This window comes from Mastacembelus armatus, chromosome 5 (genome assembly GCF_900324485.2).
Source record: "Mastacembelus armatus chromosome 5, fMasArm1.2, whole genome shotgun sequence".
Classification (NCBI taxonomy): Eukaryota; Metazoa; Chordata; class Actinopteri; order Synbranchiformes; family Mastacembelidae; genus Mastacembelus; species Mastacembelus armatus.
The window spans coordinates 28,425,150-28,449,095 of NC_046637.1; the positions used below are offsets into that span (position 1 = coordinate 28,425,150).

Sequence of the window (23,946 nt, forward strand, 5' to 3'; positions counted from 1 at the left end):
CATTGTTACAGATCGAGTCAGACTTTTAAAAGTTCATTTTATTTCAGCAGAAAGTCACTTATTTCTCTCCTTTTAATAAAAAACACAACTGAAAGTCTTAAAGTTGCCAGTCGCCTCATTTATTACAGGAGAGGAAAATTGGGCCTGATCTCTGGTGAAGTGATCCGGACTATTAGTGTCAAAGAATCCGGACAATCCTGGATCATGATGTTAAAAGCAAAGTTAAATGTTATTTTGTCCAAGTCACTGGTGTTGGAAACAAGGAAAAGATGCAAAACTGACAAAGTGATCAGGCATTTTGTGTTTTATACATTTCATCAACTTCAGAGCAATAAAATGTGTAAATATGATCATATTACCTGTGACCAGGTCGTTATTAACAGTTTGGTGATGTTGATTGGATAAAAACAGCAGAGTCACCAACTTCTTGGAAAATAAGCTTCAGCAAAACCAAAGGCTTTAAAATGATCCAGTACTTTGAGAAGACGCTGCAGCTGTTAGAGGCCAAATGTCATGAGCCAAACAAAATCCGCTTGACACCTTCACACGCAGACAAATCAAAACACGAACCAGTGAAATATATTGTTTATTTACAAGAAGACAGAGGATTGCATTTTAGATCGTTTTCAGAAAGGCACTTAATCAAATACTTGACAAGGATTAAGGAAATTTCAATTTGGTGAAAGGCACATTTTAAAAAAGCGACATGAGTTAAAAGACACATGACACAAAAACCAAACAACAGACACAACTGCAATCATGACACTCTTCCAACATTGAGATTTAAAAATCCTGGTATTTCTGATGAAGGCTTAAAAAGCTTTAATGTAAATATTGAAATGTCAATATAGGTTTGACAGATCTCCCAAAACCAGAAATACAAAGACACAAGCAGTTTCAAATAGAGAACAGAAACACACATTGGTATACAGCGTAATAAAAAAGGACACTTCCATAGGTAAACCATTTTACGTCCCCTAATAGTAAAGAAAACCTTAAAATGAGCAGCTGGTGCAATGAGAGAGTTATGACATCTATGACAGGAGGAGGAAAATATAGAGAAGGGGCAGAGGAGACCTGATCACTTTTGGTTCTAGACAAATCAGAAGTCATAGAACCAGAAACGAGAAAGGAAGATTTGATTTAAGGCAATGGACAGATGTTTTTATCTGGTTAGTGTGACGACACAACTACACTTCAACCATCAATGTGCTCACGTTTTCCAGAGAGCAATGACGTCTAGTGCTTCCTGTACCTGTTTACTAAAATCAGTGACAGATCCTGCTGCACAGCAGAGTTCGGGGAAAAAAACAGTAAAAAAAAAAGAAGAAAAAAAACCCCACGTACGTTACTGTTTGTTCCTCCAAAGTACGTTGATCAGCGGGATCTACTTCATGTGAACAGACCATCAGATCAAGTAAATGAGCCTGCAGTCACCAGATCCCCACTTTTAGTTTCTTTTCATTTTTCCGCCCCCCACAGTCGTCCAGTCCATGGAATGTGTGGAACCTGAGTGCGTGCACGTTTTCTCAAGACTCAACTAAACTGGACCCATCCTGATTTGACACCATCTTTACTGGAGCTGTGGAGGAGAGGAGGCGCAGGACGATGGAGTGAAGGAGGACTCATGGACAACGTAAGACAACACGGACAGAAAATGTGCTGGGGACATCTTCTGACCCACTTACTTGGAACCTGCAGATGTGAAATCCCCCCACACATCAGAGCTGGGCTGAGCTGCAGGGATGGGAGAGCTGAAGTCTAAAAGTGGGGCTGGGTTTGGAGGGAAAACAGTTATGAAAAGCACAAATGATGTTTGCCTCATCTGTAGATGGTTTTCAAAAATAATGTTCTAGAGAAGCAGGATGATCACCTGTGTTAGTCTGAACAGCTGGAACTGTCTGTTGTCCTGCAGGAGGCGGTATGACACCTCCAGTCTTTGGACCCGGTGGAGGTGGGAGCAGACCCCCGACCGTCGGCCGTGGTTTGGCACCACCTGCGTCCTTCTTCTTGATGTTCTGTTGCAGACAGAATCATGGCGGTTTCTAAATCTTCACATCATCCAGTTTCTGTTCTATTGTAAAACTGTCAGCTCTTTACGTCTGTATTTCTCAGGACGTGCTCACCCCAATGCTGATCTTGATCGTCTGTCCCTCTTTGAAGCTCAGGTCCAGTTTAGGTGTGGAGCTCTGAGAAGCTTCCAGTTTTGCAAACTCACCTTCTTGCTTCACCCACCTTCAGAAATTAAGTTTAAAAGGATAAAAATTATCACCAAAATAATTTTGGATTGAGATAAACTTATAAACTGCCCTTAACAAATAGATTATCTGTATCAACCTGATTACAAATAATTGGATATTTTTACTACATAGTTTTCAAGTATTGTCACTTTAGTAGCTGCTGACACAGTTAAACACTTAGTAAACAGATTTTCATTCTAAAATGTTTATGTTTTATCTAAGTAACTGGGTATCAGGAAAATACTAATTTTGATGAGTTATTTACTTTATAATAATATAGAATAAAGATGAATCAAAGCTTTAATCACTAACTTTAAATATGCTGATTTTTTAAGGGCAGCACTCAGTGTGAGACTTATCTAATCTGCCATTAGAATAAAAACTGTAATCAGGTCTGACTTACTTAAAATGGTCTTGTAAAGCAACATTGAAGTCAAAGGAGTCTCCGCGATCAGCAAAACCCAGACCGATGAAAGCGTGACGTCCTTAATAAAAGCAGGTGTAAAGGGAAAAACACATTAGAGTACTCAGTGGCTCCTGCTTCATGTCTTTCTGCAGAAATAAAGTTAAGAAACCCAAAAAATGTTTTTCTAAAGACATACAGTGGAACAGGTGGCACCCGAAATCGGCTGAAAACCTGAATTCACACTTGAAGTTGTGACTCTTACCATTTCCATCCTCTATCCGGATCACAAAATATCTGCTGGAGTCTGTAACTGCTTCAACTGCACAACCTGGATACTGGTCGACCGGAGCTTGTGCAAACAACTCTCCTATGAAAAACAAATGTACAGCAAACAGTTCCTTAAGTTTCTTTCCTGCACTGTAGGTAATGAGGAGAGGGTGAATTTCAGAGCGCTCCATGTGAGACTAAACATCTGCAGTTAAATGTGGAAAAGCAGGAAAACCCCAGAAAAGCAGCAGCCAGTTTCACTGGAGCTTTAGATTTCTGAACATAAATGTGACACTAACAAAACTAAGTCTGACACTTAAGGACAATCAAGAGATGTATTTACCTGTGTTTTTGTCCTCTAGCTTTATGTAGGCCACTTTGCCTTTAGCTGTTATTTTCATCCTGCCACTCCATGCAGGCTCATCCAGCTTCCAGTCAGCAGCACTAGAAAAACAGGAAGCGGCTCAGTATAAAAGCGGTTCCTGTAATCCTCCTTCACAGAAACAGCTGACTGTTTTCATGTAGGCAGCTGGAGCTGTTCACAGGAAGTGAGACTGTTTGAAGTTTCTAAGACTAAAATGCAAAAAAAGGCTCATATGTCATAAGTTTTCATCAGGGAGCAACTAAACGTTTGGAGGCTGAACGCCACAGAAGAAGCCAGTGAGTGGATCATGAGTAAATAGTTTTTACCCCAAGGTTCAGAATAAACTGTCACACTTTGACCGTTTCTTCAACAGACTGGGCTGGTTTTTGTGATTCCACCTCACAAAACAATATTTTAATATAAGCGAAGAGGCGTCAAACAGATGTTAGACAGATGTTAAGACAGATGTTAAACGAGGGATCAGACCCTGTTTTCACACTTTTCTCCGCTGACAAAACAAGAACACGACTCACTGAACCATAGTTCAACCAAAGTCCAGAACCAACGATCTACAGTCGCTGACGCTGCAGCTCAGAAACCACATGCATCCATTATCGGACAGAGCTCCTCTTCCTCAGCCGGACCTTCAGAACCAGGACCGAGTTGCAGGAAAGAAGCTGCTTGTTGACAAACTTGGGATGACGGTGTCCGGTTCCCGTGAGGACATTAAGTTGTTATTACAGCATGTCACGATAACCGGTAGCGTTACAACCAGGGGCGTTACTGCCTGTGCAATAAGACTAATTATTATTGATTGAGACTGTTGTTGATTAATGAGACTGTTACTGATTAATGAGACTGTTGTTATTAAGACTAACTGTTAATAACAGTAACGGCGCTAACCAATGGCTGTCCGATAATGGATGCATTTCCGCCACGTTAGCTCGTGCACCGACACTCGTTAAAAACGTTACTTCTCCGTGACGTCATCTCACCGATATCCGCGGTTGGAAGCGCGCGGCGGGATCCGGTAAACATGAACCTCGGGTTTCACACAGAGCATGGACTCGTAGCTGTTGTCTTCTGCCATTTTGTCAAGTTTCTCTAAGCTAAACACAACTTCCGACCTTCCGCCTCCAACGACACGACTGGAGCCGAACCGGACGACCCGATCGGTGCTGGATCCAAACAGCGCCTCGTGTGGCCAGGAAGGTGAACGGCCGCACCGAGTTCGTTTAGTATGAATGAGACCAGCTCTTTTTAAAGTGTTTATTAAAGGGTTTCAACTCCATTTGAGTTTTACACGTTTCAAAATAACATTCACATCAAATTGGCCTCACACGGGACAGGTGACTGAAACAAAGCATCATGGGTAAATCTCAGGTACATGATGGTTATTTGCTTTGAATTATCATTTTACTTTTTTTTAGAAATCTCCTGGGAACTGTGCATTGCATATAAAAGAGAAATATTAAAACTGCATTTGACGATTTTAAGTCTTGACATCCGCAAGAAAACAAAACTTTAGTTTCACTGTAACCGAAACTCTCGTTAGTGAACGATGCAGATCCTAAATATCTCATTTATTAGTGGTTTGTCAGGCCGTGAAGTTAAAGTTCTTTAATTTCCTGTTAGTCATAGTCTCAATCCATCACACTTATTGAGAACGTTTCCAAATGGTTTTACTGAACCTAAATTATGTGGACAAATTAAGGAGAAAGCGCAGTCATGCACTAATCACTGAAAAGTGATAATTGATTTCATGATTTGCAAACAAGCAGACCATGTTGTAACATCGTGCTGTGTGAATAAAAGACTACAGGAGACATTAATCCAACCCAGACAGTGACTGGCTTAATTTTAAAGGTTATCAATTACAACATGAAATTTCCAACATTGCTATTGTATAATTTCTCTTATTTTCATCACAATCTTCCCTGGCCCTGACCAAATATTCTCCTAAATGAAGTATGAGACTATGCCATCCTCGGTGCCGAGCGTCATTTCTACACAATTAGCAAACCATCAATTTAACAGTATGCAGCAATAGCACACAATCAGTGAATATACTGCAACCCAAACAAAAAAAAGATCAAGTCTTCTTTGCAAGACAGATGAATTTTGCTTGGATGTAAGAGAAGCTCCAGATTAGTACACTGATTAGAAGCAGAACAACACAAACAGAGACACCGATACACATTTACCGTAACTTTTCAGTTCCTGCACAACTCAGACTTTTTCCAATTGGATAAAAATTTATTACGACCCTACCAATAATTGTTCCAGTGCAGATTATATCATCTATTCTGTTATAGACTACTGATGTCCTGACATAAACATACTATGTCTCAGAAAAAAGAAAAAAAACAACACATAAAAATAAAACAGTGTAAACAGTTTGAAACAGAATACAGCACATGTATTTAGGCAGTATGTTAAAATATCTAGGGAATAGTTTCATTTTTATTGCTTGAATAAGCTTAGATTTAGTGACACTCTGTCTTTCTGAACTTTATTCTTTGGCCTCAGGCTGTGTGGCCACCGGGCATTTGTTTACAGCCACCAGTGCCAAACAGGTTTGTGTGTTGGTCTGTGCCAGAGCCATCGTTGTGTAACTGCAGCACACTCCTGAGCATAGGGCTCTTTTCTCAAAGGCTTCAATCAGTACAAATTTCTATCACCTCACGCTCGCGCTGAGCACAGTAAACTCTCAGCACCGTCGAGCACATTATGGAGGCCAGCTTCCCGGTGGACACCCAGCCATAATCCACCCTCCATCAGTGGACAAGCCATCTCATTTGCTCCCACAGAGTCTCAGGCTCTTCTTATTCTCCCGGAGGAGACAGACACCGGATGCCCTGGCGCTCAGCTGGCCAATCAGACTTAAGATCATAGGGCACCTTATGGTACATCGACGCATCACAGTGTGTAGGGACGTGTGGCACAGAAGGGGTTTCACGGCTTTGGCTGGTCTCTGCCAACCCCTTGCAAAGTTCCACATTAGGAAAAGAAAAGGCGAAAAGCAAAGACCTGCCAATAAGCAGAGCAGAGGGAGGGTGGAGAGGTTCATGTCACTCCATGCTACGTCTTTATATCTCTGTTTGTGTCATCCCACCACTCTGCTCTTCGTAGCACACACAACCCCCTGTAACTGCCGGCCCTCAGGCACAGCTGTTTCCTGGCAGCAGGCAACTGCTGTTTATCTGCACAGTCGAAATCCTGAGGTGCCATCTGGGCCAGTGGGCTGGCGGATCACATGATTGTTTGGACGAACTGGTTCCGATGGCTGCTGCGCATTCACACGAGCTGGCCTAATGAAGAATATGAGATTTTTTTACATCCTTATCCACTTCAACAAATGTGGAAATGCATTTTTAATACATACTGTTGTAATTTAAGGTCCCACCTGTCCAGGCTTGGATTGTCCTGAGGTGTTTCATCTGAAGAAGCACTTCCCAAAATCCTTCTCCTGGCTTCTGCATACTCTGCCTCCCTCTGGGCCAAAGACTTGGTCTGCTGAGAGGGACGTGACGAGGATGCAGGGTTTCCCATGGAACCATTGTTGGAAGGACGCTTTAAAATTCGAATTTGCGGTGGTGGTGCTGCAGGCAGAGAGTCATCCTGAATTACAATAGCAGTTCGCACAGGTGACCCACCTGTACATGAGCTGGACTTCCTGTACAAGTCAGAAAGCATGAAAGAAATAAATTTATTGGGAAAAGCTTTGCATGTATAGATTCATCTAATATATTACAGCTTTTTGATAAAGATTGTTTTCTTACTTTGTCTCCTGATTTATTTTCAACTTAGCCTCAAGCCTTCTCTCTATTTCCTGAGGAGAAAGAAAAAAACACTGTAATAATGTTTGTATGATTTGAGTTTGCTGAAACGTAAGAAAACATAGATATGACAATTTATTCATCGCAAACCATTTAATTTGTAACACCCCGACTCAAATCAACTACAACTTTTGTGAAGAAAATTAGTTTTCGTTGCATCTGTGCTTTGTGAAACAACAACCACAATAATTTAATGGTAAACCATTAGCCCGACATGCACCATGTTACCAAACTGGTCGCCAGTGAGTCTGTCATTTCCGCAGTGGGCGTGTCTAAACTATGCTGCTAATATATGAAAACCTCCATAAAAATTTCGCATTTTCTCTCTCGGGTTTTCCAAACATTAAAGAATAATTTCGTTTAGCAGCTGAAAAACCCAGAAGCCAGACTCGGTCCCGGGTCCTTATGGGACAGCGAGGCCTGCGGGTCCAGCCAGGAAGCCCGGCTCCTGCCCCTGATGAGGCACCAAACCCAAATTAAAGTACAAAGCGGTGAGTGGCTCTCGGGGTCTTGCGGTTGTTACTGTTTTCTGCCTCAGGTGTGGGGTCAAGGTGTGTGCCAGGCTCACCCCGCTGTCCGCTGCCTCTTCCCAGCTCTCCGCGACCTCCTCGTCCTCCATGTTGAACCGGACGGTGGCTCGTTACCGCTTCGTCTCCACCGCAGAACCGGATCCCATCCAGGCAGAGGGCATGAGGCGGTGGACGGCGTGTCCGGCGGCCTGCGGGCAGCTCGGTCTGTCCGGTTTCTGTGCCCAGGTGAGAACGGAGGAGCAGACCCAGCAGGCTTTGCTGTCCGCGTGTTAGCCTCTTAGCGCGTTAGCCTCTTAGCTTAGCCAGAGCTAGCGCTGCTCTGACTGTGACTTTAAGTTCGGCGTCACGTCCACTCCGGTAAATCGGTAAATCACCAGGCACCGGGGTCATACACGGGGCTGCCACCGTATATAGTCATTTCTAAATGCAGACACGTGTGTCGCCTGGTTAGGGTGTAAAAGGCTGTTAGCTTTAGCTAAGTCATGCTGCGGCGTTTGACGCTCACCGACAAAACCGAGTACGGGAAATGACGTGACGCCAGTTTGGAAAGCTACGGTCAAATACTTTAACGGGCTGACCGGATAAAACGCTGCAAATGCGTTACATTTAAGGGTATTTGAGAAAGTAACAGTCAGTTTAGCACATTGTGGTTGTATGTTGTCGGACAGGGCGGTGTTTAATGTTTGTACTGGGGGATAATGTGATGCGTTCACGTCTTTTCTATTTGACGTTCAAGAAATAGCCAGAAATAGCACAACACAGCATAAATAGGACAGGGCCCATTATAATAACTATACATTTACACATAGAGACCTTTTGTCTAAAGAGAAACACTGTTTCCTTAGCTTTAACATCACTCACCCTGGCCCAGCTTTGTAAACAAGCAGGAGCTAAATGACTGCATTTACATTTGTTGTGTAAAAATTTATGAAGTAGATATAGCTTAAAAGAGAGAGAGAGAGAGAGAGAGAGAGAGTGTGTGAGTGTGTGAGTGTGTGTACTGCAGCGCCGCTAATAATTTTAGTAACATAAATGTGATCTGGGTCAAAGCTACTTGCACAATCTTCACCTCAGTGCAAACTGTTCAGCTGAGATTCTTTAGTCATATGGAAACACAGACTCGGGTCATGGGGTTAACACTCCAGCTGGTCATTACTCAGCGTCGGAGAACAAAGTTATTGATATTTAAAAAGCTGTCCAATCATTCAGTTCAATAAACCTATGTTGGTATTGATTTCAGCATTGCAGTGAACTGCATGAAATTTTACCTCAGTATTTTCATGACACTTTCTACTGCAGGGGAATTATGCAGGCTGCTTTCTACCCCACCACCGTTACTTGGCAGCTGTAGTAGTAATTTAAACAATTTTAGGTACAAAACATTTGAAAAAATATATTATAAAATATAGTGAAATACGATAGTTGTCACATGTGGAGATTTGTTGCTTTTGTATAGCACAATGTTGAGGTGTGGCTCCACAAAAGGTGATCTGGGTCATTGCCATTGGCATTTCTCAGTTTGTCTCTTACAAACCAAACCAATCGATTAATGGACAAATTAAAAACAGACAATTCCACAATTAACATCATTAGTAGAAAATTAGCTCCACCTCACCAGGAACAGAAAGTCAAATCTGCCTTTATAACTTACACGACTTGGTGTAGAAGCAACAAGGGACATTTTTATATGGATTAAATTCACTTTTCATACTTTCAGTACATTTTCCTGATGATAACCTGTAGACTACTAAACTAACATTTAATGCCATTTCTTGTTACAGTGCGTTATTCCAGTGTTTTCTGTGTTTTAAACCGGTTTGCCCCAGATTTGCCCCCAGCAGCTGCGGGCTCCGTGTGCAGCGGTGAGGACCCACCCTGGTCCCGCAGACAGTCCGCGGCTGGAGCGTCGCTGGGCTGCGGGGGACGCTGCTGTTCACACCGCGGAAGATGGCGACTGTTTGGAGGCTGCAGAGGAACCTCCGGAGCTGATACCGGGAAGGAGCCGAGGGAAGATACGCAGTCAGAGCCCGCAGACCACGTCTACAACAGCGGTAGGACACGATTTGAGCGGAAATCCTGACATTAGAGGAGCTAATTACAGCCTTAGCAAAGATTAGCAGCAGCGGCAACGTCAGGCTGGAGATACCAGCTAAAAGCTTAGCTACCGGGTCCTAACCGAGCCGCAAATGATGTCGTGTCTTTAAGGTAACACGAATGAATAAGTGGCAGATTTCTATGATTTGTCAAACACGGGTAATTAAAAGAAAACACGTTTTCTATGCGCGTACTTTCACCGTCAGCTAAAGGCTCATTGATGCTAACGTTAGCTTGGATGCTCATGCAAAGTTAGCTAGCGCCGTTAGCCGGTGTTAGCATACGTGATCAAATAAAAATAAATTAAATTCAGTAACGAGTTGGTTCTGGTTCCTCTGCATAAACGTGTTTACGAGCATAAGCCATTTCTCGTTTAGCAGTAACGTTATGACACACCAGTCTCCAGGTAGCTAACGCTAGCTTTAGCTGATTACTGGCATTAGCAACTCTACATTTAATGTGTCAGCGAGGCCACCGACAGCTAAAACACGGAGCTAACGAGACGAGAGGGGCAGCTGCTCGGTCCAAAGAAAGGCCACCACGGGCTTTCAACAATAGATGTTAACACTTAAGCCTGTGGAGCCACAAAATGCTATTTTCAGCTTTGCAGTGTCATTGATTTTGTTGGGTAGGACCAAATCTCATCCTGTTTGGTTTCTGCTTCAGCCTCATTAAATCTGATTTGGAGAAATCCAATAAGCAGCATATAGAGCAGGTGTGAAATTGGTAATACTACTAGTCTTAATAAATAATTAATCCCGTTTTACAGGCTGGTGTAATGTAGGTAAATGAAGGTAAACATGCTCCTGAGCATCATGAACATACATCATTAGCATGTCTCCGCATGACTCCCCATGTCTCCATAGATAATAATGTCCCGCTCCCCTGACAATGAGGATGGATGCTTTGTTGCCATGGATACAGAGGACGATGGTACAGAGCCTGCCGGGATAGTAGAGGAAGTAGAAGAAAAGATGGGGTCCTGCCACCAAGAAGGGAACGTGGACAGTGGTGCCAAAGGAGTGGGGAGAACAATGGTGGAGTTACCAGAGGAAGTTCTCGAATATATTCTGTCCTTCCTCTCACCTTATCAGGAGCACAAGACTGCTGCACTTGTATGTAAGCAGTGGTATCGCCTCATTAAAGGTATGCTTCTCCTATTTGCATATGCATTTGGATAGGCTTTTGTATAAAAATGGGTCTGTGGCTGTAGGTAAGCTTCACACCATCAGCAGATCAGTGAAACATCACCTTTAACATCTGAGCAGGAAAGTTTAAAAAACAGACTCATTTGAATGTGCTGCTACGCCACTTTGGACATTTTGCAGATGGTAATGCTTAACCTTTTTTGTTCCAACAGCCTATTAACACTTTCTCTGAACTAGGTGTTGCTCATCAGTGCTACCATGGTTTCTTGAGAGCTGTCCAAGAGGGAAATATCCAGTGGGAAAGTCGCACATACCCGTATCCAGGCACTCCTATTACACAGCGCTTTTCACACAGTCAGTAGATCCTGCTTTACTACATTTTGAATCAAAATGAGTTGCACATTGTATACACAGTGTAGAACCATACACCTTATTTCAGTAAATTAAGATTGTGAAGCTTCTGAGAAATACAGTTTAGTACTAAACTTTTGTGTCTAGTGCCTCAACGGTTTTTGATGCAGTTTTAATTCTGGGTCAGAATATGAGTCTAAAGTGCAGCAGATAAAATGCCTTCTGCCCTGTGTAAGATTAGTGATACATGAAAAGAGCAGCATGGGACACTTAATCCATTTTGACATATGATGGACTCCAGCACCACTTAAAATAGGCCATAGTGTATCTAACATGCTCAAAGTGCAGTGAAGCAATCTCAGCTGCACAAAACATCTGAATAATTGTCTGAAGAAAAGCATCAAGGTAGGAGCACATTGACAGCTGTGCAGAATTGATTCCAGAAGCTAATGATGACCTTAGTATCGATTTACAGTGCTCATGTTATGGAGGCAACACTCAGCCATGTATATATTTTCAAACTAATGCAAACCCTCAGTCTGCAGATGTAGATCATGAAATCTCTCCTCTGTGTATCAAGACATTCAGTTTTCTTTTCCTACATCAACAGAAGAAACAGGATGTTTTTCAGCTTTCAGATGGAGAATAGTGAAGCATTTTGGAAACAAATGTTTTAAATGAGAAAGTATCTTACTCCAACTTTACTTTAAATAACTGTGTACATAGATTTGGAAAGTTCTTTAATATTGATTATTACTGAAAACATTGGGCACTGGTTTGCCTTTTATTAATCAAACTAAAAAGAAATAATCAAAAGATATTGTGAAACACTCAAAGACCTTTGCTTCATTGGGTGTTTTTTTTTTTTTCTTTTTTGTAGGTGCATGTTATTATGACTCAAACCAGTCCATGTATGTGTTTGGGGGTTGCACTCAGAGTAGCTGCAATGCTGCTTTCAATGATCTATGGAGACTTGACCTCAACAGCAAGGAGTGGATCCGCCCTTTAGCCTCAGGTATGAGTATGTTACAAGCTATAAAGCTTAACAGGAAAAATAAATGAGAGCTCTTTCTACAACATGTAGCTCTGGTTAAAAAGTAACTCCACCTGGGGCTTATCTAAGGGGAAATAGTGAAAGATAAACCACATTTGTTTGTTAATGGCAGCAACTGAACAACAATATTTGAAGAGGTTGCAATAAATAGGAAGTACACTTGCATTGTATTGCAGTAAGCGTTAGCATGTATGTTACCTTTTATGAAGACAATGACGGACTCAGAGATTTGGTCCCAGGTCTTAGTGTATGCAGAGGTTTCCAGGCCACAGGCAACAAGTAGGATAATTTTGATAAGTCACAGTTATTCTCCTTTAAATTATTTTGAGTGTGTTTCCTGGAGTGATGATTTATAGGTGCACAGAAAATCTAATTTGAGTGATATCTTGCTCTTTTCATTTACAGGCTCTTATCCGTCACCTAAAGCTGGAGCAACTCTAGTGATGCACAAAGACCTGTTAGTGCTCTTTGGGGGATGGACTCGCCCCAGCCCTTACCCACTGCACCAGCCAGAAAGGTTTTTTGATGAAATCCACACCTACTCTCCTTCAAAGAACTGGTGAGAGGCACTTCAGTGTTAGGAGTTAAACTGTACAGTTCGTACACTTTATCTTTTCCTCACAAAACATCTTGTCTTCTCTCGTCTCAGGTGGAATTGTATAGTAACAACACACGGACCTCCACCTATGGCTGGCCATTCTTCCTCTGTAATTGGAAACACCATGGTGGTGTTCGGGGGATCATTAGGAGCACGTCAAATGTATGAAAATTATTTGTTTTTATTATATACTAATCAAAATGGAAATAATATTGACTACAGCATTTTCTTTACTGAGATGGAGCAGTTACATAAGCTCAGTTACACCTACACTTGAACACAGGCTGCATGAGAGCAGCATGCCAGCACAGCAGAAGCAGCTTCAGTTCTCCGACACATAAAATGCTTTTAAGGTACAGTTCTCCTGTGTTGCGTTTAGCTGCATACGGAGGCTGTTGCCGAATGGTTAGGCAGGGATCCATGTGCGAGATGTTGCTGCCCTCTTCTCAAACATCTGTCATATTAATTATTAATTCGTGGACTGAAAACTTTAGCTGTTGCCTATCAGTGTGTTATTCTGCCCTTTGCTGCTTCTGATCAGGAGTAATGAAGTCTGGGTTCTGGATCTGGAGCAGTGGTCCTGGTCTAAGCCACCGATATCTGGTCCATCACCACAGCCACGAGGAGGCCAATCACAAGTAAGGATTCATTTGTTGATATGAGCTGGATAAAATAATCTTTAACTTCTACTATTTTCCACTATAGTGTTGCTGGAGTCACTCTGCCTTCCTTTCTCCTCACAGTTTGCATGCAAGTGAAGCTGTGCAGGAAACCATTACTTATTCTTTTTATATGAAACTAAACAATATTGTTTTTGTATTAGATTGTGATTGACGATCAGACACTGCTCATCTTAGGAGGATGTGGTGGACCTAATGCAGTAAGTTTTTAAAATTAATTATAGTATTAGAAAAACATTTCTATATCTACTAGCATCCATTTTGTGTGTCATACCCTTTTTTGTTTTGTGCTCCGTAAAGCTCCTTAAAGATGCCTGGCTCCTTCACATGGGTGCACCCCCTTGGAGGTGGCAGCAGCTGCAGGTAGAAAACGAGGACCATGGAGCCCCAGAGCTTTGGTGCCACCCAGCCTGCAGGGTAAGTGCCTGCCTTAACTGTTACTTGTGTGTGTAATCAATAAATTGAACACTAATGTATTCTCTTTCTTTATTCTATACTATTCGTTTATCTGAAGGTGGGCCAGTGTGTGGTGGTTTTCTCACAGGCTCCATCTGGACGTGCCCCACTTAGCCCAAGTCTTAACTCTCGGCCCTCCCCCATAAGTGCCACACCGGCCCCTCTGGGCCCTGAACCGCCTTCCTTGCGCTCTCAGTCTCCTGTTCGGAGTGGGGCCGCTGGTGTTGTCCTGGGAGCCGTTGAAGAGGCTCCATGTGTGAATGGTCGATGGGGAACGCTGAGACCTCGGCCTTCAGCGAGAGGAAGTGCCAGGGATGGAAGTCCATGCTCATCACAGCAGCCGTCTCCTTCACAAGGTCCGGACAGCCCCCCACTTCCCTCACTTCCTTCGTTATTAAATGGATGCTCCCCTTCACCTCGTACCAGCCCAGCCCAGGCTGCATCTCCTCCCTCTCGCCCTCACCTGCCTCCCTCCACAGACTATGGCTGGGAGTCTCCCCCCTCTTCCGCCCACCACCCTGAGCTGCCCAGCACGAACGGCCTGCACACGCCTCCTTCAGGCTCTCCACGCACTCCCCCAGGAGCAGTGTCCCCCGCCGCCTTACGACGAGGTCTGGAGGCAGTGAAGAACAAATCTTCTTCATCTTTACCGTCTTCGTCGTCGTCGTCTTCCCTTCAGACACAAGGAGCTTCTCCTGGAGGCGGAGCAGGCCCTCCTGGAACCCCTCCTTCGTCATCCTCCAGCCCTCCACAGGCTGTCGGGGCTGATGGACATGCTATTCCATCTATTGCACGGCGTCTCGGCCATCACCCACCGCAGAGCCTGAACGTAGGAAAACCTCTGTACCAGTCTCTCAACTGCAAGCCCATGCAGATGTATGTTCTAGATGTGTCCCGGGCCAAATCCGCCGGCGTGGTGTCCTGGAGAGTGTATGGGAATGGGACTCCAGCTGCAGTCACAGGGCCACCGGAGACCAGCCTTCACACGGTGGTACAGGGCAGAGGCGAGCTCATCATTTTTGGGGGCCTCATGGACAAAAAACAGAATGTGAAGTACTACCCTAAAACCAATGCCTTGTACTTTGTACGTGCTAAAAGGTAATGCAGCTCCAAGTGGGATTAGGAAGAGAAGACGTTCCACCCTGTGACCACACAAGGGGGTTGACACATAAGGCCTTTTTCCTATTGAAGGATTATGGGAAAAAACATTATCAATGTTAGATGTTCCATGTCAGAAATTCACTATTCTCCTTTCTGCCTACTACAAGCATTCAAAATAAAACACTTTAACTACACTTTGATAAAAAACATTTGGTTGAATGAGAATCCTGACTGTGTGTGTGTGTGTGTGTGTGTGTGTGTGTGTGTGTGTGTGTGCATGAGTGCGAGTGCGAGTGCAGTTAGAGAGAACAGGATTTTATTTTTTTTTGTTGTTGTTCCCTAAAAGACGATCAACCAAACGGTAACATTTCTGTTTTTGTCAACTCTCAGCCGAACTGTTACAAATAGAGGAAGTGAACAGATCCTGCTGACAGAAACAATTGACGACTACCTTGCTTTTTGTATCTCTCTTTAAGCCTGCAATGTTTACATTGAACACTGTGTGTGCGTGTGTGTGTGCGCACGGTGGTTAAGAGTTGTTGACTAATGTGTGTCGGGGCCCATGGTGGGAGAGAGATGTGGCAGTGTACTATAAACATAGTTGAACAATAAAGCCCTCCATGTCTGCTCTGTCACTGCTGTGTCCATCTATAACAACGTCAGAGCTTCCTGTCACTGCATGAAGGAGGAAGTGAAGAAAAAAGGCTGTAACTGAGATTTTTAGTTGATGAAACGCCTACATGTTAAATGTAGTCATTATGCAATACTCAGTATTTAGAAATACAGATTTTATAGCACCAAACTGAAAAATGTTTAATGAAATGAATGTGCCAGTTTTCCAAATAACTAAATTCAAGCCTACAGTCCTTTTTTTTTTTTTTGGGAAACATTATTTTCCTCTTACATATGTTATATTTCCTGTTTAGAAAAGCCTAATTACAGCAACAGCCAGATGGTCATGATGGCACTTCGTCATAACGAGGTGACCACGGCGCAGGGAACCTCTCCCGAAACGTTGACTGAAGGTTCTCTAAAGGTTCCTTAAAGGTTATTCTAGAAATTCGTGTTTGGGGACGTTACCAAAGATCCAGATTGTTCAAATTATGTCTTCGTTTGTATAGGACTTTGTTAAATGGACATTTCAGCACACAGCTCGGTGACACCTGAGCAGGCTTCACCTGATGAGACTGTTTGGAAGCAGCTTGTGAACAGACAGAAATAAACTTTCAGCCCAAAGTCTGTTCACTCATGTGTTTCTATATTAGTACGTTCAGTGTCTGCGGCTGTTTGCAGTAATTGTCCTTCACAGAGAAAAGAGCGACCCCCAGTGGCTTTTTGCAGACAACACAAAAAGTCCACACATGAATTTATCTCATCTGCCAATTTATACCAAACACATTTTACAATCCACGCCTGAGTATTAATCGTTTTCACCAATTAGCGCATCGTGTCTATGAAATTACTGATGAATCTCTTTAAAACAGCCATGTTTATTTCTAACAAAACTGCATATGGAGCATCAGTAAAAACAAAACAGTGTTTGTTTTGTTTCCGAGACTCGGTAATATCTTTGGCACATTCTCCCTAATGCGTCCATGAGATTAACCTTGTTCTTTTCCGACACTCAGCATTTGGACCCCGGCTCCTCTGCACCCGCCTCTGACTGCAGGTGACCTTTCACCCACAGAGCTGCTATAGGAGCAGAGCAGGAGCAGCTCAATGCAGAGCCGCGTGATTCGTGCAGGCTGAGGGATGTGGTCCGGTGGCGAACACCGCTGACACCGTATTGGCTCTGACCTGAGGCAGGGGAGGAGACTTTGACCATGAAGCTGCGTGTTTAAGGTGATGGAGCCGAGGAGCTGCGTCGGATCATCGTGAGTTTATGAATGAAAGGAACAAGTCCTGTTTATTTTTCGTTTTTTTTTGTTTGAGGCGTGTGTCACTGGAAGTTGTGTTGTACATATTTGTGCAGGTGTGTGTTGATTTGAATGAATTTGACAGAGCAGCTCTGTGTCTATACTTTGCTGCTTTCTAGGAAACATCCGTTCATGTTTGGTTTCAGCCTGTTTCTGTATTTTCTGTATTTAAATGTTCAACGTTCATGAATTTCCTCATGTCTCAAATGTTTCCTGACTGGTTTCTGAAACCAGTCAGTCATGTGAGCTGAACCTGGATGTTTGTTGCAAGAGGTTTATCTCAGTATTCTGCTGATTCATGAGCACTCTCTGTGCAAACACACCTTAACCTTCTTCGTTACATAATTTTTGTATAAGTAGGAATACGCTCTCTTGCAGATGGTGCCTGTTCTGACCAGCCTGAACGTCATGGAAGCTAATGAAAGTCACCACAGCAGGAAGCCAGGGCAGCGCAGTGACCTGCAGAGTCTTGTGAGAGTCGTCACTAAGGCTGATAGCGTTTGTTTCTGACTCCACTGCTCTGTGCCAAGTACAATATTCTCTCCCTGCTCCCAAGGGGGCAGATCATTGCAAGGACTGACAGGACAAACTGTGAAGATCATTTCTCAGGGATGACCACTGCTCAGTTGGTGGAAACCTCATCCAAAGAGTCTGTGTTTGGTACCCAGGCGTCCCAGACGATGACATCCACTGTGTCTCATGGTGTTTTTGGCCCCTCGCCGCCCCCTCCGGCTGTCTGGCCTCCTCTGGACTTCGCCCTGGGCTCTATTGCATGTTGTGCAGCCTGTGTGTTCACCAATCCCCTGGAAGTTGTAAAGACCCGTCTGCAGCTTCAGGGAGAGCTGTGTGCACGTGGATCTTACCAGAGACACTACCGGGGAGTCCTGCAGGCCCTGTGGGTGGTGGGCCGCACAGACGGGCTCCGGGGCCTGCAGAAGGGGCTCTCAGTGGGGCTGATCTACCAGGGGCTGATGAATGGTGTGAGGCTGGGCTCGTACTCCTATTGTGAAAGTCTGGGTATCACCTCATTCCACGGGGGCAGCCTGCTGGCAGGGGCAGTGGTCGGGGCACTGGGGGCCTTCATTGCCTCTCCTGCCTACTTGGTAAGTTTAATGACATGTACTTGTTGTCTCTCATCACACGGTCTGTGAGTTTATTCTCAGACTGATTAGTCTTGATAGTTCTTAGAGTCCTAAAGAGACAAATTTGAACAGAATCTGGGAAGAAAAGAGCAAGAAGATCTTTATTGTTTCCAAACAATTGTTTTGTAATCCCATAGATCATTTGTACAGCCCTTAGAGGGGGTCTGGATCCTCAGGTTGGGTCCTTTGATGATATTAATAGATATTAGAAGCCATTGGTAAATAAATTTATACTGAGACCAGTTACATTAAAAATATACATGTCCAAAAGAGACAGTCACTGCTCTGAGATATGGATTCAGTCTGCATATCAGATTCAATAAGAGCAGTCTCTGAAGCATCTTGTGTAGATTTAAAATATGTCTCTTAAACGTGGCACAAGACATCGGCCTTTATGTCGTTCTTTGGTGTCTGACGTATGCAGGGTCCAAAACTAAACCCTATGCACCATATTGGAAGTGAATAGTTTGATAAAATTACTCTTTACACTCAACATGTTACAGAAAACGAGTTAAATATCTAAACAACTCACGAGTTAAAAGAAAACCAGGGACCATGTTGAACAGTGATATGAAGACAAAAGAAGAAAGCTTGATTTTTGCACATCACCAGTGTTTCACATGAAGAACAGTACTGCAAGTGTGCACAAACAAAAACAAGCCAGCTTAGTTTCAAAGGCGTCTCCAGTGTCCTAAATATATTTTCATCTGGCAGCGCAAAGGCAACGTCGCATTACATGGGTGTGTTTTAAGGAGACAGGTTAGACAACATTTGGACTGAAGACAGTCTGACTCAAATCCATGTTGTGATTCAACATGAACCTAGAAATTCAGGTGACACCCGTTTGATTCACTGCACATTTGCGTTCATGTCTTCGGCACCTCCTCTTTTATACGACAGCAGTAGTGTTGTTGTTTTCCTGCCCCAGCTGTCGTTTAAACCTTCCAGTCTAAGGAAAGACAATATTGTGTGACTGTATGTGGGTTACTAAATATACCCTGCACGTTGCTTTGAACTACCCACTGCTGCCGAAAATATACAGTATCTTGTGGCTTCTTGTTGTGGGTTGTTGACAGTAAATGAAGGAAGGAGAACTGAAGGTTAGACCAGAGAGTTTGCTCATTAAGGTTTGGTGTAAATGAATCACGCAGAAATCTCTTAGATAAGTTCCTATCAAAGTGCATGTTACGTAACTCATACCTGCTGAACATCAGCAGACTCACCTGTAATTGATGCCCAACCCTGGCGTCTGACTCGCACACTGCCCACTTTACTGACGAACCTGGTTTTGTACATAAATTAATTTTTGGCACAGAACAGTCTGGTCTGTTGGTCTGGTCTGAATGCACATCATCATTTTCTTCATAGGTGAAGACTCACCTGCAGGCTCAGACTGTGGCAGCCATAGCAGTCGGTCACCAGCATAACCACCTGGTAAGACGACCACGGTCGAGATAAGACACATAAATACAAAAAGTATTATGTATTAGAATACGTTATTTAAGTACCATGATCAGTAGTACCACAGTGTAAACTTACTGTAATACAATTTCTTGATGTGTATATATATAAATATATATATATATATATATAGTTTTCTCTGATACATTAAAGTGCCAGCAGTTTGTTGTAGCTGGTTTAGTTAAAGCAAATTCTAACTAGTTGTTATTTATTAGTTTAATCAAAGACAATCCAACATATTTTATGAAGCAATAATATTTTTTTTGTCTGTAAAACCAGAAATAATACTCAGACATTAACCCTAACCCTTAATCAGAAACGATGTGTGTTATAAGGCATTTTTATTCTCTGGTAATGGTTTTCTTCCATTTCAGGGAGTGTCTGATGCCTTTGTTACCATCTACAGAAGAGAAGGTTTGATTGGTCTTTGGAGGGGCGTGAATGGCGCCGTGCCTCGAGTCATGGTGGGATCAGCTGCACAACTGGCGACCTTCACCTCAGCCAAGAACTGGCTGTCACATTTCCAGGTGGATGTGATAAGCAGCTGACATTATACAGCTCATGCCATCAGTCAAAAATCCAACTCCAGTTAATGTTGACTTTCTTTCCTTGCAGTGGTTCAGTCCAAACAGCTGGCTCACGGCCTTGGTATCGGCCATGATCAGTGGAGTCGCCGTGGCCATCACAATGACACCGTTTGACGTCATTAGTACGAGGCTCTACAACCAGCCAGTGGATGAGTTTCGCAGGGTGAGTTTAAATCATCATAACAGCATAAGAGACTGGTAGGATTGGCTGCTGTGTGTAAATGCATGCTCACACTATAGCTATGGAAACAGTTTCTCTATCTGCCTTCAAGGGACGCCTGTACCATGGATTTGCTGACTGCATGCTGAAGGTGTGCCACTCTGAGGGCATGCTGGGGCTCTACAAAGGCATGGGCCCCGTCTTCCTGCGCTTGGCCCCACACACGGTGCTGAGCATGCTGTTCTGGGATCTCATGAGGCAACAGGCAGTGAAAGATAACCACAGCCAGGGAAGGAGCTAGAACATAACGTACTCCAATGACGACTGGACTCAGTTGAGATGGTCCATTAATGAATGAATGAAACTCTGAATTTAAATTTTGACATTTTGGAGAAAAAATGTTTATTTGCTTTTTTGTTGAGAGTTAGATGACAAAACTGATCCTTATGTCTGTAGGCAGCCAGATTCAGGCCAGCTGTTTCCAGTCTTTGTGCTAAGCTAAGAAGCTATTAGCTTTAGCTTTGTATTTACCGTAGTGCAGCACGGAGGCATAGTTCCCAAAATGTCACAGGTGAGGATGGACACACGTTGCACGGACTGACAGACATTTTGAGGAGTTCCTATCCAACTTCTCACAACTATCAGGTTTTACTTGAAAATACCTCAAATGATGAATTAACATCTAATCCATTAGCCACTGTGTTGTCAGCTTTCAGCCGAGATGAAGCGAGAGACGTGATTCCCACATGGGTTGCTCATCAACGGAGCACTGACAACCTGAAGAACAAGCCTGGATTATTAAAAGAGAAGCTCTGTTTATAATCCAGTGTGGCTGCTCTAAACTCTTGTGGTTTTAATGCCAAACTCTTGTTAACCTGGATGTTAAATGTTTATATTTACTGATCATTTTGATTTTTGTATCCTCTGAGGCCCAAATGCTGGATCTTTGAAATACATGTCTAAGAGGCATTGTAAGCCAAGTGTGTTTTTATTTCGACCAGTTAAAAGTCGTTCTGTGAACCTCATCATTTTTTGAGAGGACTTTCAGTAGAAAATGATTAGATTGACTACGGTCTAATCACATTTGACCTTTGGCCCTTAAACATGGAGCGTGCTCAAACCTGATCAGCAGGCGTAAATACAGGAAGTGTGAACCTTCGCCAAATCTTTATCCAGGGTTTAGGTCATAGGAGTCTAGTGTAAACTGATTCGTTCTTCATTGTGGTTTGCGAACAGGTTGGAGATTTGAGACTTAGAATGAAAGAGAGCGGATCTTTTTGTGTTGGTCCTTGTCAAAACAGAAAAATGTTTCTCCCTTTCTCCTGGATCCTTGGAACCTCTGACACATTATAATCCAAACGCAACTGACTACTTTCTTCAAGGCCAGTTGATGTGTTTTGTACTAATAAAAAGCCTGTATTTTATTTCTTAAAAACACTTCTGCTTTGTTAGTTTCTTAGTTTCTTACTTTTGGTTGTGGTGTTTGCTTTTTCAAGCACGTGGAATATCAGTGCTGTGCAGTCTGATGACAATGCAGGTGAGTTTGTCAATTAATAAAAGAAGAAAAAATCAAATTAACTTGTAGGATCAGTAGAGTTAATGTCAAATTTTCTGTCCACAGTTATTCTGAAACTGAAACCGAGGACATCCTCACCCAGCAGTGCTCTGAGAGTTAGCTGGAGAACAGCGTTCCAGTTCTGGCCCCTAACTGTCCTCCTGTCTCTGGTGGGCCCGAGGGTTTCTTCTCTCATAGTCCTGGAGTTTCTGTCAGAGCTGTTTCTACCTGGGTGTCAGCAGGACCGGTGAGTTCCAGCTGATGACACACTGATTTAGTCTTGTTTTACATCTATTTTAGGTGGTTGATCCTTTTTTTCTAGACTGGCTCTCTTCATCCATGCTCCTGTATCTTTCTTCAGTCAGGAGGACCTGGCCTACACCTCCTCCAGGTCCAGTGCCAGTTTTCCTTGGGTTGTGGCCTCACCTGCACTCTGGTCTTCCTCCATCAGGGGGCTCCACACAGCTCCCTCAGCTTGTTTCTTGCAGCTGTTCTCAGCTGGGGTCTGACAGCCTCAGCCACAGTCTGTGGAGTCATGTGGCCAGACTCTACCCGCGTCATAGCACAGAGCGCTACTGTGGGAAATGCATCAACCTCCTGACCTCCGGACACACCAAACTGGCTTCACTGCAAAAAGTGGTTGTCTTGGCTCTTGGTCTAGCAACTGTGGCTTCCACTGCTACGGTTTATGACCACTTTCTGACCCTGAAGGATGCTCTAAAGTTTTGGACTCTACTGACACTCTGCTACACTGTGCTGGTGGTCTGTGTTCAAGGTAGTGATCAGAGCAGTTTGTGGCAAATGAAAACAAGGTGCTTTAGGAAGAAATGGGATCGAAAACAGAAAAATATTTAGATTAGTGTGGCTCTATTACCCATGCACAGTGACAAATAAGAGACGTAAGTCAGGCAAGAAACAATAGAATGAAAGACACAAGAATAATAACATTAACACACAAGGTAATGTATATTTCAAGAGGACTCTCCATGTTTCAGAAAACAAGCAGACACAAGTACGAAGCCTTTTGGCCTGATTGTGTAACTTTTTCTAATTTTAAGCCAAGAATCGGCAGGTTGGTCCGAGGTCAGAGGTCGTCTTGTGCACAGCAGAGCGGCGACTGGGAGCCTTGCTGGTTCTCATCCTGGCAGTAGGTGAATGGTCCGATGTCCTCCACGTCTTCATCACTTTCCTGGGAGAAGCAGTTTGTCTCCTGCCCTCTCAGGACCAAGCTGTGGTAAAGCTCTGCATTAAGTCTCTTATTTATTACATGTTGAGAAATGTGAAAATTGCTGTTCTTCATTTTTAGGAGGAAGAAAACACAAGGTTGAGCAAACACAAACGGGTCCTGTCACAGAATAAGGGCAAGCACAACTGACACTTAATATTTCCATTGACAGAAGAATGAACATGGCCTCACGTTGTGGCATAAACTGTGGACGGACCGTTACTGAACGTTACAGCTGTTTTACAAAGTAGGAAAGACCTTAGAGTGTAACTTCACACCGCACTGCAGCTGCTGCTTTCCTTCTGGCATCAACTAGATTCAAACCAGTCCAGCTCTGCAGTAGTTTCAGAAGAAGTGAAAAATCCCACACGTCCAGTTTTTTACGCCCTACTAACCCTGATGACATCACTATGACATCACCAGGGTTATTCTTTGTTAAATGTAAAACACAGCTGTTTTCATCAGCCAATAATAGTAACATAAATAAATATCATTGCAAAGTAAAATCTATTATTAAAGAAGCAGGCATGTAGGTGGTAGGAGGGCCTAATGAAAGGAACTTGAAATACTCTATCCAGTTGCTTTATAGGAAATGTAGGATCCACATGTTTAGGCCTCTCACAATTCCTGTTACCCTGTAGCTAAAGTACTCCGTTAACTGTTTCTCAGAGTACGTCCTTTTACTTTTTCTTTACTGCAATGATTTCCGGCAAAATTAAGAAATATTTGTGTGAAGCGATTCTTTTTGAGCAGTACTTTCCTCCACCCCTGC

General features: G+C 43.3%; 4 protein-coding genes across 7 annotated transcripts; 2 read left to right on the top strand and 2 right to left on the bottom strand.

The window, feature by feature from the left end:
* Positions 1-573: 573 nt before the first annotated feature.
* necap2 (NECAP endocytosis associated 2) lies at positions 574-4,441 on the bottom strand. Its single transcript, XM_026306525.1, has 8 exons — positions 4,273-4,441; positions 3,257-3,357; positions 2,909-3,013; positions 2,644-2,725; positions 2,127-2,235; positions 1,874-2,018; positions 1,689-1,773; positions 574-1,582 (listed from the first exon to the last, which is right to left on the bottom strand). The coding sequence occupies exons 1-8, from the start codon at positions 4,365-4,367 to the stop codon at positions 1,537-1,539; spliced, it is 768 nt and encodes a 255-aa protein (XP_026162310.1). The 5' UTR covers positions 4,368-4,441; the 3' UTR covers positions 574-1,536.
* Positions 4,442-4,532: 91 nt separating this feature from the next.
* Positions 4,533-7,822, bottom strand: LOC113130169 (SUZ domain-containing protein 1-like). Its single transcript, XM_026306542.1, has 4 exons — positions 7,685-7,822; positions 7,060-7,109; positions 6,684-6,953; positions 4,533-6,588 (listed from the first exon to the last, which is right to left on the bottom strand). The coding sequence occupies exons 1-4, from the start codon at positions 7,733-7,735 to the stop codon at positions 6,477-6,479; spliced, it is 483 nt and encodes a 160-aa protein (XP_026162327.1). The 5' UTR covers positions 7,736-7,822; the 3' UTR covers positions 4,533-6,476.
* Positions 7,388-15,322, top strand: fbxo42 (F-box protein 42). 3 transcript variants are annotated; one of them, XM_026306478.2, is made up of 12 exons: positions 7,388-7,607; positions 7,710-7,871; positions 9,473-9,697; positions 10,607-10,886; positions 11,126-11,242; positions 12,120-12,254; positions 12,699-12,852; positions 12,943-13,053; positions 13,433-13,529; positions 13,715-13,771; positions 13,872-13,988; positions 14,086-15,322. In XM_026306478.2, exons 2-12 carry the CDS (start codon positions 7,734-7,736, stop codon positions 15,127-15,129), a joined length of 2,475 nt encoding a protein of 824 aa, XP_026162263.1. In that variant the 5' UTR covers positions 7,388-7,607; positions 7,710-7,733; the 3' UTR covers positions 15,130-15,322. The 3 variants fall into 3 exon arrangements, with proteins under 3 accessions (XP_026162263.1, XP_033181086.1, XP_026162264.1); XM_033325195.1 differs by lacking the exon at positions 7,388-7,607 and having other exon boundaries at positions 7,695-7,871; XM_026306479.1 differs by lacking the exons at positions 7,388-7,607; positions 7,710-7,871; positions 9,473-9,697 and adding an exon at positions 9,707-9,851.
* A 1,555-nt stretch (positions 15,323-16,877) lies between these two features.
* On the top strand, positions 16,878-22,593 carry slc25a34 (solute carrier family 25 member 34). 2 transcript variants are annotated; one of them, XM_026306510.1, is made up of 10 exons: positions 16,878-17,002; positions 17,423-17,515; positions 17,601-18,147; positions 19,555-19,620; positions 20,022-20,174; positions 20,263-20,397; positions 20,507-20,727; positions 21,891-21,931; positions 22,016-22,196; positions 22,311-22,593. In XM_026306510.1, the coding sequence occupies exons 2-7, from the start codon at positions 17,463-17,465 to the stop codon at positions 20,693-20,695; spliced, it is 1,143 nt and encodes a 380-aa protein (XP_026162295.1). In that variant the 5' UTR covers positions 16,878-17,002; positions 17,423-17,462; the 3' UTR covers positions 20,696-20,727; positions 21,891-21,931; positions 22,016-22,196; positions 22,311-22,593. The 2 variants fall into 2 exon arrangements, with proteins under 2 accessions (XP_026162295.1, XP_026162296.1); XM_026306511.1 differs by lacking the exon at positions 16,878-17,002 and adding an exon at positions 17,067-17,100 and having other exon boundaries at positions 17,423-18,147; positions 20,507-21,931.
* The last annotated feature ends 1,353 nt before the right edge of the window (positions 22,594-23,946 follow it).